General features: G+C 42.1%; 1 protein-coding gene across 1 annotated transcript in view; it reads right to left on the bottom strand.

Annotated features, from left to right (window-relative positions):
- The window catches only part of LOC311124209 (uncharacterized protein), a gene marked incomplete at both ends in the record, with an annotated part of 68,349 nt that extends 52,794 nt beyond the window's left edge, over positions 1-15,555 (bottom strand). The window contains 2 exons of the mRNA XM_084198398.1: positions 11,921-12,113; positions 15,441-15,555. Of these exons, the coding sequence (XP_084054524.1) occupies positions 11,921-12,113; positions 15,441-15,555 (308 nt within the window). The remainder of the gene's footprint in view (positions 1-11,920; positions 12,114-15,440) is intronic.
- Positions 15,556-16,292: the final 737 nt, after the last annotated feature.

Raw genomic sequence — 16,292 nt, 5'->3', positions numbered from 1 at the left:
ATGCAATGGAAACCAAATATAACATGATTAAATCTTTCTGCAAAGCAAACTTAATTACTAATGTACCATGAACTTTGTACATTAGCGTAGGAACGTTCACAGAAAAGCACGTAAAGGATATTGAGATAAATGAGAGAAAGGCAACAGGCCTTAACCAGATCTGGGTTAAAATAGTATTCAAAAATATGAAATCCTTTGCAGCATTTGCTTTAGCCTACCTGGAGTGGGAGTGCCGCTTAGGCAGGGTTTTGGTTTGCTCTTTTGAGACTTTCCTGTTGGTTCCATCACAGCAGGCAAGCCCAATCAAGCACAGATACAGTATTTTAAATGATTTTGAATAGTATTTGGACACAGGAACCCTGATAATAGAATTATGAACTGAGATTAGTGTGTATGTGCCTATGTCCAAGTGAATCACAGCTCTTCTTTGATGCATCATGGAGAAGAGAGAGAGCACAGTGAGGTTCAATGGTACGTTCCAAATGGCACCCTATTCCCTATATAGTGTACTGCTTTTGACCAGAGTCCTATGAACCCTATGAGCCCTGGTCAAAAGTAGTGCACTATAAAGGGAATATGGTGCCATTTGGGACACAGCCCAGACCTCAGATCTCCAGCACCATCTAGCCAGCTCATAAATGCCCAGAGAGGACTTGGCTGGTGTCAGGAATTGGCTCATATACTACAGATCTTGGGCACCGTCCAAGGCCAAAGCAACACACTATGCAAACCTTTGCAAAAATGATACAATTATGATCAATTGTACTTTCAGAAAGAACACCACCTCCAAGGAAGCCCTCTGCTTAATGATTCATTTCTTACTGTACAGCATGGGTCGGCAACAGGTGGCCTTCATGTTTTTTTTGTGTGATTTTATTATGATTTTCGTTTTTGGTCAAAAATACTTCTAAAATCACCAAGAATTCAGCTAAAAATGTGTTTAATTCAGGGAATCTGTTCAAGTTTTCCCACAAAAAAAAAAAAAGAGACGTGTAATGAAGGTGTAAAATTATTGCTATTTTCAAATACAATCTCTTTTTGGGCTTAGTTGTGGTCAATTTGCAGTGTACAAATGATTACCAGGTGCTTGCTAAAGGCAAAGCACAACCTCTGGTTTCTTATATAATGACGGTATTATTATGATTATATTCATTCCCCTCGCTCTAGCGCTTTAACAATTTAAGCTATAAACACAAAACCAACTTTAAAGACAGCCCCAACTTAGATTGATTGAGAAAATATTTGTGATAGCATTTATACTTTTTGTACTACAACAATATATTAATGAGCTCCCAATGCATTTCAATGGCAAAAAAAAAAGGTCCATAGACTTGAATGGTAACAAAATGTAAAATTCTAGACCCATCTCCTCTTTCACCGTTTAAGCTATCAACCCCAAACCAACGTTGATATGTTCAGACTGCCCCTACTTAGATTACCTGTCTAAGGATTCTTTATACTATGTACAGTATACTTTCTGAACTATAACGATTTAAACTTTGCATAACATAACATGGGTTTGAATGAGAACCATAGGAATACAGAGGTATCTTTTTAAAATGGTCCTGCTCCTTGGCCAGTTAAGCTTCAAGACCACCTTTAAAACATTCAGGCTATCCTAACTTAAAACTCTTTAAAATCTTTATCAACTATAACTACACTGAACAAAAATATAAATACAACATGCAACAATTTCAAAGATTTTACTGAGTTACAGTTCATATAAGGAAATCAGTCAATTGAAATAAATTCATTAGGCCCTAAACTATGGATTCCACATGACTGGGTCACAGATACCTTTAAAAAAAAAAAAAAAAGTAGGGTAAGTACAGTGGGGGAAAAAAGTATTTAGTCAGCCACCAATTGTGCAAGTTCTCCCACTTAAAAAGATGAGAGAGGCCTGTAATTTTCATCATATGTACACGTCAACTATGACAGACAAAATGAGAAAAGATATTCCAGAAAATCACATTGAAGGATTTGTAATGAATTGATTTGCAAATTATGGTGGAAAATAAGTATTTGATCAATAACAATACTTTTTTTTCTCAATACTTTGTTATATACCCTTTGTTGGCAATGACACAGGTCAAACGTTTTCTGTAAGTCTTCACAAGGTTTTCACACACTGTTGCTGGTATTTTGGCCCATTCCTCCATGCAGATCTCCTCTAGAGCAGTGATGTTTTGGGGCTGTCGCTGGGCAACACGGACTTTCAACTCCCTCCAAAGATTTTCTATGGGGTTGAGATCTGGAGACTGGCTAGGCCACTCCAGGACCTTGAAATGCTTCTTACGAAGCCACTCCTGGGCGGTGTGTTTGGGATCAAAAAGTTATATTTTGGTTTCATCTGACCATATGACATTCTCCCAATCCTCTTCTGGATCATCCAAATGCACTCTAGCAAACATCAGACGGGCCTGGACATGTACTGGCTTAAGCAGGGGGACACGTCTGGCACTGCAGGATTTGAGTCCCTGGCGGCGTAGTGTGTTACTGATGGTAGGCTTTGTTACTTTGGTCCCAGCTCTCTGCAGGTCATTCACTAGGTCCCCCCGTGTGGTTCTGGGATTTTTGCTCACCGTTCTTGTGATCATTTTGACCCCACGGGGTGAGATCTTGCGTGGAGCCCCAGATCGAGGGAGATTATCAGTGGTCTTGTACGTCTTCCTTTTCCTAATAATTGCTCCCACAGTTGATTTCTTCAAACCAAGCTGCTTACCTATTGCAGATTCAGTCTTCCCAGCCTGGTGCAGGTCTACAATTTTGTTTCTGGTGTCCTTTGACAGCTCTTTGGTCTTGGCCATAGTGGAGTTTGGAGTGTGACTGTTTGAGGTTGTGGACAGGTGTCTTTTATACTGATAACAAGTTCAAACAGGTGCCATTAATACAGGTAACGAGTGGAGGACAGAGGAGCCTCTTAAAGAAGAAGTTACAGGTCTGTGAGAGCCAGAAATCTTGCTTGTTTGTAGGTGACCAAATACTTATTTTCCACCATAATTTGCAAATAAATTCATTAAAAATCCTACAATGTGATTCTCTGGATTTCTTTTTCTCAATTTGTCTGTCATAGTTGACGTGTACCTATGATGAAAATTACAGGCCTCTCTCATCTTTTTAAGTGGGAGACATTGCACAATTGGTGGCTGACTAAATACTTTTTTCCCCCACTGTATGTCTGGTGAGTATGCAGGCCATGGAAGAACTGGGATATTTTCAGCTTCTAGGAATTGTCTATAGATCCTTGTGACATGGGGCCGTGCCTTATCATGCTGAAACATGAGGTGATGGCGGCGGATGAATGGCACGACAATGGGCCTCAGGATCTCGTCACGGTATCTCTGTGCATTCAAATTGCCATCGATAAAATGCAATTGTGTAGCTTATGCCTGCCCATACCATTACCCCACCGCCACCATGGGGCACTCGGTTCACAACATAGACATCAGAAAATCGCTCGCCCACACAACGCCATACAAGCTGTCTGCCATCTGTCCGGTACAGTTGAAACCGGGATTCATCCATGAAGAGCACACTTCTCCAGCGTGCCAGTGGCCATCGAAGGTTGAGCATTTGTCCACTGAAGTCAGTTATGTCGCCGAACTGCAGCCAGGTGAGTTTGACAAGCACGCAGATGAGCTTCCCTGAGACGGTTTCTGACAGTTTGTACAGAAATTCTTTAGTTGTGCAAACCCACAGTTTCATCAGCTGTCTGGGTGGCTGGTCTCAGACGATCGATCCAGCAGGTGAAGAAGCCGGATGTGGAGGTCCTGGGCTGGCGTGGTTACACATGGTCTGTGGTTGTGAGGCCGGTTGGGCGTACTGCCAAAATCTTTACAACTATGTTTGAGGTGACTTATGGTAGAGAAATTAACAAATTATCTGGCAACAGCTCTGGTGGGCATTCCTGCAGTCAGCATGCCAATTGCACGCTCCCTCAAAACTTGAGACATCTGTGGCATTGTGTTGTGTCACAAAACTGCACAGTATAGAGTGCCTTTTATTGTCCCCCAGCACAAGGTGCACCTGTGTAATGATCATGCTATTTAATCAGCTTCTTGATATGCCACACCTGTCAGGTGGATGGATTATCTTGGAAAATGAGAAATGCTCACTAACAGGGATGTAAACACATTTGTGCACACAATTTCAGAGAAATAAGCTTTTTGTGCGTATTGAACATTTCTGGGATCTTTTATTTCAGTTCATGAAACGTGGGACCAACACTTTACATGTTGCTTTTATACTTGTGCTCAGTGTATGTACACATTTGCATAAATGTGCATAAACTTCAAATTCTTAAAAACTTTGATCAACTCTAACTGTAATATTTGCATAAAATATCTCCACAACAGTAATTCTTGAACCGTTCAAGCTAGACACACCAAACCAACTTTCACATGTTCAGGCTATTCTATACTATCAATCAATAGATCCTTCCCAAGCTAGCAAGCACACCATATTTTCTAGTTATAATTATTTTTCAGCCCCTGATCATTTGCGCCAACAAAAAAATCGGCCCGTGGCTGAATCTAGTTGCCTACCCCTGCTGTACAGTACATTTTCTTGAAGCATGTGGCCGGCCTTACGTCATTACAATCAGATTATCTGGTTGTAAACTGGTTGAAATGATGTCATAACTACATGATCTGTTTGTAATGATGTAATTTCAACCAGTTGCCCGCTAGATCTACTCTTTCAGCCAGAGTTCATTTGACGCCTTTCGGTTTGTCTTTGGAGATTCTACCATAGCTCCAGTTTTACTTCCTGCATACCATTGGAGACACACACAGGTTTACAACAGGCACGTCTGTCTCCCTGTCTGTCTCCCTGTCTGTCTCCCTGTCTGTCTCCCTGTCTGTCTCCCTGTCTGTCTCCCTGCCTGTCTCCCTGTCTGTCTCCCTGCCTCCCTCCCTGCCTGTCTCCCTGTCTGTCTCCCTGCCTGTCTCCCTGCCTGTCTCCCTGCCTGTCTCCCTGCCTGCCTGTCTGTCTGTCTGTCTGTCTGCATTCAGCTGCAGTAGAGCACTGTGATGTACTATACATCATGTCTAATCAAACTCCATAAAACGTGAGCACTGGAACAATGAAAGGGGGCATTTTATTATGGCCATTTTATGTTTATTGTCTGCTTTCTTTACTTAGAGAACGGTATGCATTGGTAGAGATGTGTTTTATTGTAGATACTAGTGCAGTACTACCGTAGACATCACAAGCCACTAAATCTACCTTTTATGAGGAAACAGGAAGTGGGCGGAATATAAACATTCAGAGTAAGTTAAAAAGGTTTGTGGAAAGCACGTGGAGTTGTCTAATAAAATCTGAGCTCTAACATTGTTGATATACAGTGAGGGAAAAAAGTATTTGATCCCCTGCTGATTTTGTACGTTTGCCCACTGACAAAGAAATGATCAGTCTATAATTTTAATGGTAGGTTTATTTGAACAGTGAGAGACAGAATAACAACAAAAAAATCCAGAAAAACGCATGTCAAAAATTTTATAAATGTATTTGCATTTTAATGAGTGAAATAAGTATTTGACCCCCTCTCAATCAGAAAGATTTCTGGCTCCCAGGTGTCTTTTATACAGGTAACGAGCTGAGATTAGGAGCACACTCTTAAAGAGAGTGCTCCTAATCTCAGTTTGTTACCTGTATAAAAGACACCTGTCCACAGAAGCAATCAATCAATCAGATTCCAAACTCTCCACCATGGCCAAGACCAAAGAGCTCTCCAAGGATGTCAGGGACAAGATTGTAGACCTACACAAGGCTGGAATGGGCTACAAGACCATCGCCAGGCAGCTTGGTGAGAAGGTGACAGTTGGTGCGATTATTAGCAAATGGAAGAAACACAAAATAACTGTCAATCTCCCTCGGCCTGGGGCTCCATGCAAGAGCTCACCTCGTGGAGTTGCAATGATCATGAGAACGGTGAGGAATCAGCCAAGAACTACACGGGAGGATCTTGTCAATGATCAAGGCAGCTGGGACCATAGTCACCAAGAAAACAATTGGTAACACACTATGCCGTGAAGGACTGAAATCCTGCAGCGCCCGCAAGGTCCCCCTGCTCAAGAAAGCACATATACATGCCCATCTGAAGTTTACCAATGAACAACTGAATGATTCAGAGGAGAACTGGGTGAAAGTGTTGTGGTCAGATGAGACCAACATGGAGCTCTTTGGCATCAACTCAACTCGCCGTGTTTGGAGGAGGAATGCTGCCTATGACCCCAAGAACACCATCCCCACCGTCAAACATGGAGGTGGAAACATTATGCTTTGGGGGTGTTTTTCTGCTAAGGGGACAGGACAACTTCACGGCATCAAAGGGACGATGGACGGGGCCATGTACCGTCAAATCTTGGGTGAGAACATCGTTCCCTCAGCCAGGGCATTGAAAATGGGTCGTGGATGGGTATTCCAGCATGACAATGACCCAAAACACACGGCCAAGGCAACAAAGGAGTGGCTCAAGAAGAAGCACATTAAGGTCCTGGAGTGGCCTAGCCAGTCTCAAGACCTTAATCCCATAGAAAATCTGTGGAGGGAGCTGAAGATTCGAGTTGCCAAACGTCAGCCTCGAAACCTTAATGACTTGGAGAAGATCTGCAAAGAGGAGTGGGACAAAATCCCTCCTGAGATGTGTGCAAACCTGGTGGCCAACTACAAGAAACGTCTGACCTCTGTGATTGCCAACAAGGGTTTTGCCACCAAGTACTAAGTCATGTTTTGCAGAGGGGTCAAATACTTATTTCCCTCATTAAAATGCAAATCAATTTATAACATTTTTGACATGCGTTTTTTCTGGATTTTGTTGTTGTTATTCTGTCTCTCACTGTTCAAATAAACCTACCATTAAAATTATAGACTGATCATGTCTTTGTCAGTGGCCAAACGTACAAAATCAGCAGGGGATCAAATACTTTTTTCCCCCTCACTGTATGAACACTGACAACCACAACAACTTTGGTTCGGTGATTGAAGCAGTGGTACAACCATCTACTGCATATCGTGAGCAGAGAGCGAGAAACATGATATTTAATCCATTTAAATGTATACATTTTAAAACCTTCTTTAGTCATCCTAAAATGCATATACTATAAAACCTCCTTTAGCCATCCTAAAATGTAAGTATCTTCTCTTTGAAATCCTCCTTGGAATCCCTATTAGATGTTTTAACTTAATAAAGCAATTAACCCTAATATTCTCCTGCTACTTGATTTCAAACTATGATTGCTTCCACTTAGAGAAGAACGCAGCAGTTCTTCAGACAGTCTGTTGTTTCAAGGGCCATATAAAAAGAGACAGGATATGGAGCGGAGATTAGCTTTTTTAAATCCACAAGACTGAATTACTGGTGTTCTGGGACTCCTTGGCTTTTCAATAGCTGTGTGATTTCAATTAGGGGACTCTGATAGGAGATATAGCAAAGGCAGGGGAAAGATACGGACAACAAAAGGCATGGTCTGCGTCCCAAATGGCATCATATTCCCTTCGTAGTGTACTACTTTTGGACCAGGACCCATAGGGCTCTGATCAAAAGTAGTGCACTCTACAGGGAATAGGGTGCCATTTCAGACACATGCCCTATCTCCGAAGAATCTGCCCTTCTAAAGTTTGAACTTTGTCTCGCTCATGGAATTCATAGTGTCTCTTCAGCATGTCACTGGACATTTTTTGGCAGATTACAATCGGGTGCTTGGCATTTTGTGATGGCCTTTTGGACAGCACCTTGTCTGCCTGCCTGGAAGAAGAAAATAAACCCTTGTCTGGGGGAAGAAACTATAAAGCCATGCAAGGTGAAAATGCCTCCAATGTCTGTACAGTTTCCCTAAGAATAAAGTGTAACACTTTATACTTATGGTACCTACATAAGGACTTCATGACACATTCATAACCCATTCATAACCCATTCAGTGCATTCGGAAAGTATTCAGACCCCTTGACTTTTTCCACATTTTGTTACATTACAGCCTTATTCTAAAATTAATTAAATTGTTTTTTTCCCTCATCAATCTACACAGAATACCCCATAATGAAAAAGCAAAAACAGGTTTTTCGAAATTTTTGCAAATGTATATATATATAAAAAACTTCTATATCACATTACATAAGTATTCAGACCCTTTACTCAGTACTTTGTTGAAGCACCTTTGGGAGTGATTACAGCCTCAAGTCTTCTTGGGTATGACGCTACAAGCTTGACACACCTATATTTAACCTCGGCAAGACGGAGCTGCTCTTCCTCCCGGGGAAGGACTGCCCGCTCCATGATCTTGCCATCACGGTTGACAACTCTGTTGTGTCCTCCTCCCAGAGTGCAAATAACCTTGGTGTGACCCTGGACAACACCCTGTCGTTCTCCGCTAACATCAAAGCGGTGAACCGATCCTGTAGGTTCATGCTCTACAACATTCGCAGAGTACGACCCTACCTTACACAGGAAGCGGCACAGGTCCTAATCCAGGCACTTGTCATCTCCCGTCTGGATTACTGCAACTCGCTGTTGGCTGCCTGTGCCATTAAACCCCTACAACTCATCCAGAACGCTGCAGCCCGTCTGGTGTTCAACCTTCCCAAGTTCTCTCACGTCACCCCGCTCCTCCGCACACTCCACTGGCTTCCAGTTGAAGCTCGCATCTGCTACAAGACCATGGTGCTTGCCTACGGAGCTGTGAGGGGAACGGCACCTCCTTACCTTCAGGCTCTGATCAGTCCCTACACCCAAACGAGGGCATTGCGTTCATCCACCTCTGGCCTGCTGGTCCCCCTACCTCTGCGGAAGGACAGTTCCCACTCAGCCCAGTCAAAACTGTTCGCTGCTCTGGCACCCCAATGGTGGAACAAGCTCCCTCACGATGCCAGGACAGCGGAGTCACTGACCACCTTCCGGAGACACTTGAAACCCTACCTCTTTAAGGAATACCTGGGATAGTATAAAAGTAATCCTTCTATCCTCCCCCCCCTACCCCACCCCCCAAATATATATATATTTATATAAAATAAATGAAAATTAAAAATATACTATAAAAAACAATAATTACTAAAAAATAATTTTGGAAAGTGGTTGTCCCACTGGCTATCTTAAGGTGAATGCACCAATTTGTAAGTCGCTCTGGATAAGAGCGTCTGCTAAATGACATAAATGTAAATGTAATATTTGAGGAGTTTCTCCCATTCTTCTCTGCAGATCTTCTCAAGCTCGGTCAGGTTGGATGGGGAGCGTTGCTACACAGCTATTTTCAGGTCTCTCCAGAGATGTTCGATCGGGTTCAAGTACGGGCTCTGGCTGGGACACTCAAGGACATTCAGAGTCTTGTTCCAAAACCACTCCTGCGTTGTCTTGGCTGTGTGCTTAGGGTCGTTGTCCTGTTGGAAGGTGAACCTTCGCCCCAGTCTGAGGTCCTGAGTGCTCTGGAGCAGGTTTTCATCAAGGATCTCTCTGTACTTTGCTCCGTTCATCTTTCCCTCGATCCTGACTAGTCTCCCAGTCCCTGAAAATGAAAAACGTCCCCACAGCATGATGCTGCCACCACCATACTTCACCGTAGGGATGGTACCAGGTTTCCTCCAGACGTGACGCTTGGCATTCAGGCCAAAGAGTTAAATCTTGGTTTCATCAGACCAGAGAATCTTGTTTCTCGTGGTCTGAGAGTCCTTTAGGTGCCTTTTGGCAAACTCCAAGCGGGCTGTCATGTGCATTTTACTGAGGAGTAGCTTTCGTCTGGCCACCCTACCATAAAGACCTGATTGGTGGAGTGCTGCAGAGATGGTTGTCCTTCTGGAAGGTTCTCCCATTCCACAGAGGAACTCTGGAGCTCTGTCAGAGTGACTATCGGGTTCTTGGTCACCTCCCTGACCAAGGCCCTTCTCCCCTGATTGCTCAGTTTGGCCGGGCAGCCAGCTCTAGGCAGAGAATTGGTGGTTCCATTTAAGAATGATGGAGGCCACTGAGTTTTTGGGGACCTTCAATGCTGCAGAATTTTTTTTGTACCCTTCCCCAGATCCGTGCCTCGACACAATCCTGTCTCGGAGCTCTACGGACAATTCCTTCGACCTCATGGCTTGGTTTTTGCTCTGACATGCACTGTCAACTGTGGGACCTTATATAGACAGGTGTGTGCCTTTCCAAATCATGTCCAATCAATTTAATTTACCACAGGTGGACTCCAATCAAGTTGTAGAAACATCTTTAGGATGATCAATGGAAACAGAAGCTCAATTTCAAGTCTCATAGCAAAGGGTCTGAATACTTATATAAATAAGGTATCTGTTTTTAAAAAATATATATAAATGAGCAAAAATGTCTAAAAACCTGTTTTCGCTTTGTTATTATGGGGTATTGTATGTAGATTGAGGAGGGAAAAAAAGTATTTAATCCATTTTAGAGTAAGGCTGTAACGTAACAAAATGTGGAAAAAGGGAAGGGGTCTGAATACTTTCAGAATACACTGTATATGTGCAGTACATGAGCATTTCATAAATGCTTATGCCATCGGCCGCAAATTCATATTTTTCTTGTCTGAATAAAAACGTAAATATCAGGGGCTTGAGCAATGCACTCAGAAATGTTTGATCTACTCCAGACAGTCTGGTCCTGAGGGGCTTCGAGACGGGTTCTGAAATTAAACAGGCCTTCTGAAAGTCCTTCCGCATGAACGCTTCATAATTCCACATCGAAAAAGGATCCCTGGATGCCTGGGGCCGTGTCCCAAATGGAACCCTTTTCCCTACATAGCACAGTACTTATGACCAGGAGGAGCCCTATGAGCCCTGGTCAAAAGTAGTTCACTAAATAGGGAATAGGGTGTCATTTGGCAAGGATGGTGATGGGTTCCATCAGCCACTGAGGTGCTGCCACATTGTGAGACGATTTTCCATCAGCGAAGTGGCAACAGATATTTGAGCCTGGCGCAGCACAAAAAAGCCCTAGCTCATGAAATGCTATGTAAGGACTTATCGGAGTGACAGGTGTGAGTGTGTCAGCTAAGATGGGGACTGAGGTTCTGCTGACAGGATTGAGAGGGAGCGAAGACTGAAGACGTGAAATGAAGAGAACCACTTTTTTTCCCAGAGGAAAACATATGAAAGTAATAATCTAAAGACTTGTTTACTAGTGGTCCTCGAAAAAAAACTATTTTCAACAGAGTCTAAAATATTTGGTATTTGGTTAATGGGCCCAGACATTAATAGTAGATAATAAAACAAATTGATAAATGACTTTTCATGGCATCCAGATTTTTGAACACATTTAGAATAAACTATCAAATGACATGAGTCTAAAATTGTATAGAAATATTTCTGTAAAGTTAATTACTTTTTTGGTCGAACCCAAAGATTACACTTTTGGACTTAAAAATAGTCAAAAAAAAGTATCTTTCTCAATTTTGTCATATACAAGAGAACCTATATTTGTTCATTTTGTTCCTTTATGGTGGATAGAAGTGGTTAAATTACTCCAATAGCTGCTGCTTATAGCATGGATGTACAAGTCTATATCTTGTTGCTTTCCTTGGCAGCATGTTCACTGAAGAAATGTCCTGCAATCAAGATGACCCAAATTATGGTATCATCCACTTGGGGAGGCATTGTGAAAATATGAGTAACGGGAGTGACACGCGTTATAACGGGAATGACACGCGTTATAACGGGAATGTACAAACGTTTCTCTTAAAACTGCAAAAAAACATAATATTTGAAGTTATATGTAGTGATCCATACTCTGAAAATAGAGCATATTTTTACACTACCAAGGGATTTCCCAAAACAAACACTACAGTAAAATCACTTTTTCACAAAACTCTGAAGTGTATAATTTGTATTTCTAAACCTACTAAGGAAGTTGCAGTGAAAACAACCAAACGTGTATACTAATGCAGTAGTACTCCAACCCAGATGGTAGTGTAGTGACCCTTACCTGCGTAACCAGGGCTGCAGATACATCTGTACTGTGGGGCAGCCGTAGGTTGACTTGTGGTGATGCAGGTGGCTCCATTCATACAGCTGTCTGGGTAGATCAGGCAGGCGTTCCCTCCATACTGACAGAACTCCCCTATCCATCCAGGAGCACAGAGACACTGTGAGGAAGAGATGAACCAGTAATCATTGATCTGCAGACAAACACAATCGCCAATCTGGTCTTGTACATCTATACTAACCTGGTCTGTTATTGGACTGCATCCTGTATACTCCCACTACATTGGCAGTGGTATGCATCGCGCATCTTCTCGCCAATTCTAAAAGGTTTGAATTCGTTTTTTGGAGTAATGTACATTCTACACAACATTCTGTCATGTAGGTTAGCAATAGACAGAAATAGTATTGGCATATTTTTGTAGGCACTAGTGGAGGCTAACCCTATGGGGAAATTAATGGGGTTTTGGATAAACGGTGAAAATAAGGTCTGTGGTAAACACAGGCTTAGGAGATCCTATACGTTTTGTTCTATTAAATAATCTTCATCAGCTAACGTAACTTTTTGTGGAACTTTTAAGTATTTATGTAATCGAAATAAGCACATAAAGGCTTCATAGTCCATGAAGGTCATGTTAACTGACTGATATTATCTCATAGAACAAAAAAGCCTGTATTCACCTCAGACCTTATTTTTGACATTTATCCCAAAACGCCATTCTTTCCTCATTCATTTCCCCCATAGGAACCAGAGGTTTCATTTCCCTCATAGGAACCAGAGGTTTCATTTCCATTTTTTAAGACTAAACTTGCGAGCTCTATGCCTCTACACTAAGAAAGCAACTTCCTGATGAGATCCATACCAGGGAAACCTCCACTTGCAGTGAGTTGATCAGTTCATATTGTGCATCTCAACACTAATTTAACTAAAGTTTCACTTATCAGCAGATCCAAGTGCTGATGGGTACCCTACGGTATTCTCTGTTCTTACTAATTCTAAGGTTTAATTTGGTTCTACGACGTGAGTGTCAGTACCTCTTCAGTCTACACTGCGTAAAGACTTCAGGACACAGTCAGCGCGGCAAATGGACAACAGCCCAAATTGACCTGACAAACGACCTCATCATTTTCCCCAGGGGGAAGCAGATCAAGAAATCGCTAAGGAGACGGCTCATTACGCCAGACTAGCGTCAATGTTCTGATTATGACCGACACTGATTGGAGCAAGAGAAACCCACACACAGCAACACAGGCAGCTTTTAACAGTCCTGCAGCTAAGAGACAGAAGTAAATGGCACCCTATTCCCTACATAGTGCACTATCTTTGACCAGAGCCCTATGCACGACATAGGCAATGTAGGGATAGGGAATAGGGTGCCATTTGGGATGCAGCCCCAGAGCCTACTGAATGATCTAAAGCAACAGACCAGGACTGATGGGGGATAATTAGGAGCTAAGGACCATGGGCATTACAGTCTGGTTTCAGGTGCCTTCGACTGGAGGATTATGATGAAGTGGCCACAATTTGGGTATTTTATGGTTGTGAAATAGCTTTATGGCTTTAGAAGACGACATAGAATCCAATTTTAACCAACGGGTCTCTCATTTGCATGATATTCTCATTTTCTCAATGATTTATTTTTATTTAAAATGTTCTGCAAACAAAATGGTAATGTATTAGCAATGTATGTAGTCAAACTGAATAAATGCTAAATATTCTATATCATGACAGCGTTAGACACACCAGATTTTATTGAATGTCCTTTATTTTAAAATGAGACTAAAGTATAATCCATGGAATAGACTCAGAGACAGATGTCTGTACATTTAGGAAGTGTGATGCATAGATATACTTTAATACCTATGATAAACAATATTCATGTTCATGGATAACCCCTAATCACCACCCATTGAAACCTGTAATCATGTTATTTTTGTTTTGGAAATTTTAATGGAAATTATTTTAAAAACCCCACATTGACAAGTTTGCGTTGATGATATGATAAAATATAAATAGATACAATATTTTGTGAAGGTGATAGAAAAATTGTATCACCATATCTACAGCTTCACACTATAATACATTAAATAAACAGATATTGACATAAAATGATCAATACATAACTATCTACTATCAAATGTAAATATTCTTATAAACAAGTGGATAAAATGCGCTGCATGGCACATTATTCAAAGTGTTCAGCTGAAATTGAATGTGACAGCAAGACGATATTGAAAGAGGCAAGAAAACAAAGTATATATGAAAAAGGAGAAACTGATAGCTTCTAAATATGTAATAAATAAATAAATAGATTAGTATTAAAGTGGTAGTGCGTGATATTGGCCATGAAGGAAGTTGGAGGTTGTTTTACGAGCCATTGCTAACTAATGTTAGCGCAGTGACTGGAAACGGCTCGCAAAACTACCTCCAACTTCCTTTAAACTGCACGCAGAGACAGAAAAATGGAATCCACGAGTTCACCTGACTCTGGGTAAGCAGAAAGAAGGCTTCATTGCCAAAATCTGGCACTATCCCTTTAACGGCTACCAGTGGCCTGTTGTTTTATTACCTGACATTGTCATGCCATAGTGGTTTTCATCGGTTGTCCGTGTTATGAAAAAAAGATCTCCCAAATGTGCACTAACCTGAAGCAAAGTACAAGGTGTCCCTATACTAGACATACTAAATCAGTACACAAAACATGCTACTTCTTTTGAACAGGAGGAGGAGGCCAAAAGGGACAAAAGTAGTGCACTATACAGGGTATAGGGTGCCATTTGGAACGCAGACAGGACTATACACTACTGGTTACTGTGCTGTATTCTAAAACATTCCTAATAGCACCAGGGTTTGTTTTCTCTGATGGGTAGAGGGCAGAACCTTCTCATATATACACTCCCCTGTCCAACCATCCCACTAATAAACTATGGGTCCCCTGTCCAACCAGCCCACTAATAAACTATGGGTCCCCTGTCCAACCAGCCCACTAATAAACTATGGATCATTTGTCCAACCAGCCCACTAATAAACTATGGGTCCCCTGTCCAACCAGCCCACTAATAAACTATGGGTCCCCTGTCCAACCAGCCCACTAATAAACTATGGGTCCCCTGTCCAACCAGCCTACTAATAAACTATGGGTCCCCTGTCCAACCAGCCCACTAATAAACTATGGGTCCCCTGTCCAACCAGCCCACTAATAAACTATGGGTCCCCTGTCCAACCAGCCCACTAATAAACTATGGGTCCCCTGTCCAACCAGCCCACTAATAAACTATGGGTCCCCTGTCCAACCAGCCCACTAATAAACTATGGGTCCCCTGTCCAACCAGCCCACTAATAAACTATGGGTCCCCTGTCCAACCAGCCCACTAATAAACTATGGGTCCCCTGTCCAACCAGCCCACTAATAAACTATGGGTCCCCTGTCCAACCAGCCCACTAATAAACTATGGGTCATCATATCAAACCTTTTCTTTGCTGTTTCCACATTTCATTAGACCTCACCTAATGGCTGACTTACATTATATCCACCAATTACGCTGAGGCACAGTCCCTGGTGCAGGCAGTTGACACTGAGCAGACTGCAGTAGTCTATTATCTCTTCACAGCTCTTCCCGGAAAACCCTGGCAGGCACCTGCAGAGGAGAGGAGGAGAGCAACTGGCTGTCAGAGGTTTCAATATCAATAACACCTGGTATGATATGCAGACCAGACCACTGATAATAAGGAGAGAGGTGGAGATGCAGACAAGATAATCATGGTGTGGTAGAGCTGAAAAACAAAGTCACACACTCATCTCTCCTTGCTGTGAATTTATTTGACCAACATTTCTGCCAAAGAGCCTTTATCAGGGTAGGATATAGCATAACATGTGTAAGCTATAACATCCTTTATCAGGGTAGGCTATAGCATAACATCCTTTATCAGGGTAGGCTATAGCATAACATGTGTAAGCATACCCATAAGTTGATGCAGCCACCACCATTCTTGAAAATATTAAGTGGTACTCAGTGATGTGTTGTGTTGGATTTGTCCCAAACATAACGCTTTGTATTTAGAACAAAAAGTGAATTTCTTTGCCACATTTTTTGCAGTATTACTTTAGTGCCTTGTTGCAAACAGGATGCATGTTTCGGGAATATTTGTATTCTGTAGAGGCTTCCTTCTTTTCACTCTGTCATTTAGGTTAGTATTGTGGAGTAACTACAATGTTGTTGATCCATCCTCAGTTATGTCCTATCACACCCATTAAACTCTGTAACTGTTTTAAAATCACCATTGGCCTCATGGTGAAATCCCTCAGCGGTTTCCTTCCTCTCCGGCAACTGATTAAGGAAGGGTGTTATCTTTGTTGTGACTGGGTGTATTGATA

The sequence above is a fragment of the Coregonus lavaretus genome, assembly GCF_964263955.1.
Source record: "Coregonus lavaretus genome assembly, contig: HAP1_SCAFFOLD_1654, whole genome shotgun sequence".
Classification (NCBI taxonomy): domain Eukaryota; kingdom Metazoa; phylum Chordata; class Actinopteri; order Salmoniformes; family Salmonidae; genus Coregonus; species Coregonus lavaretus.
The sequence above is the reverse complement of the archived record's forward strand: the minus strand, read 5'-3'. Positions and strand labels throughout refer to the sequence as shown.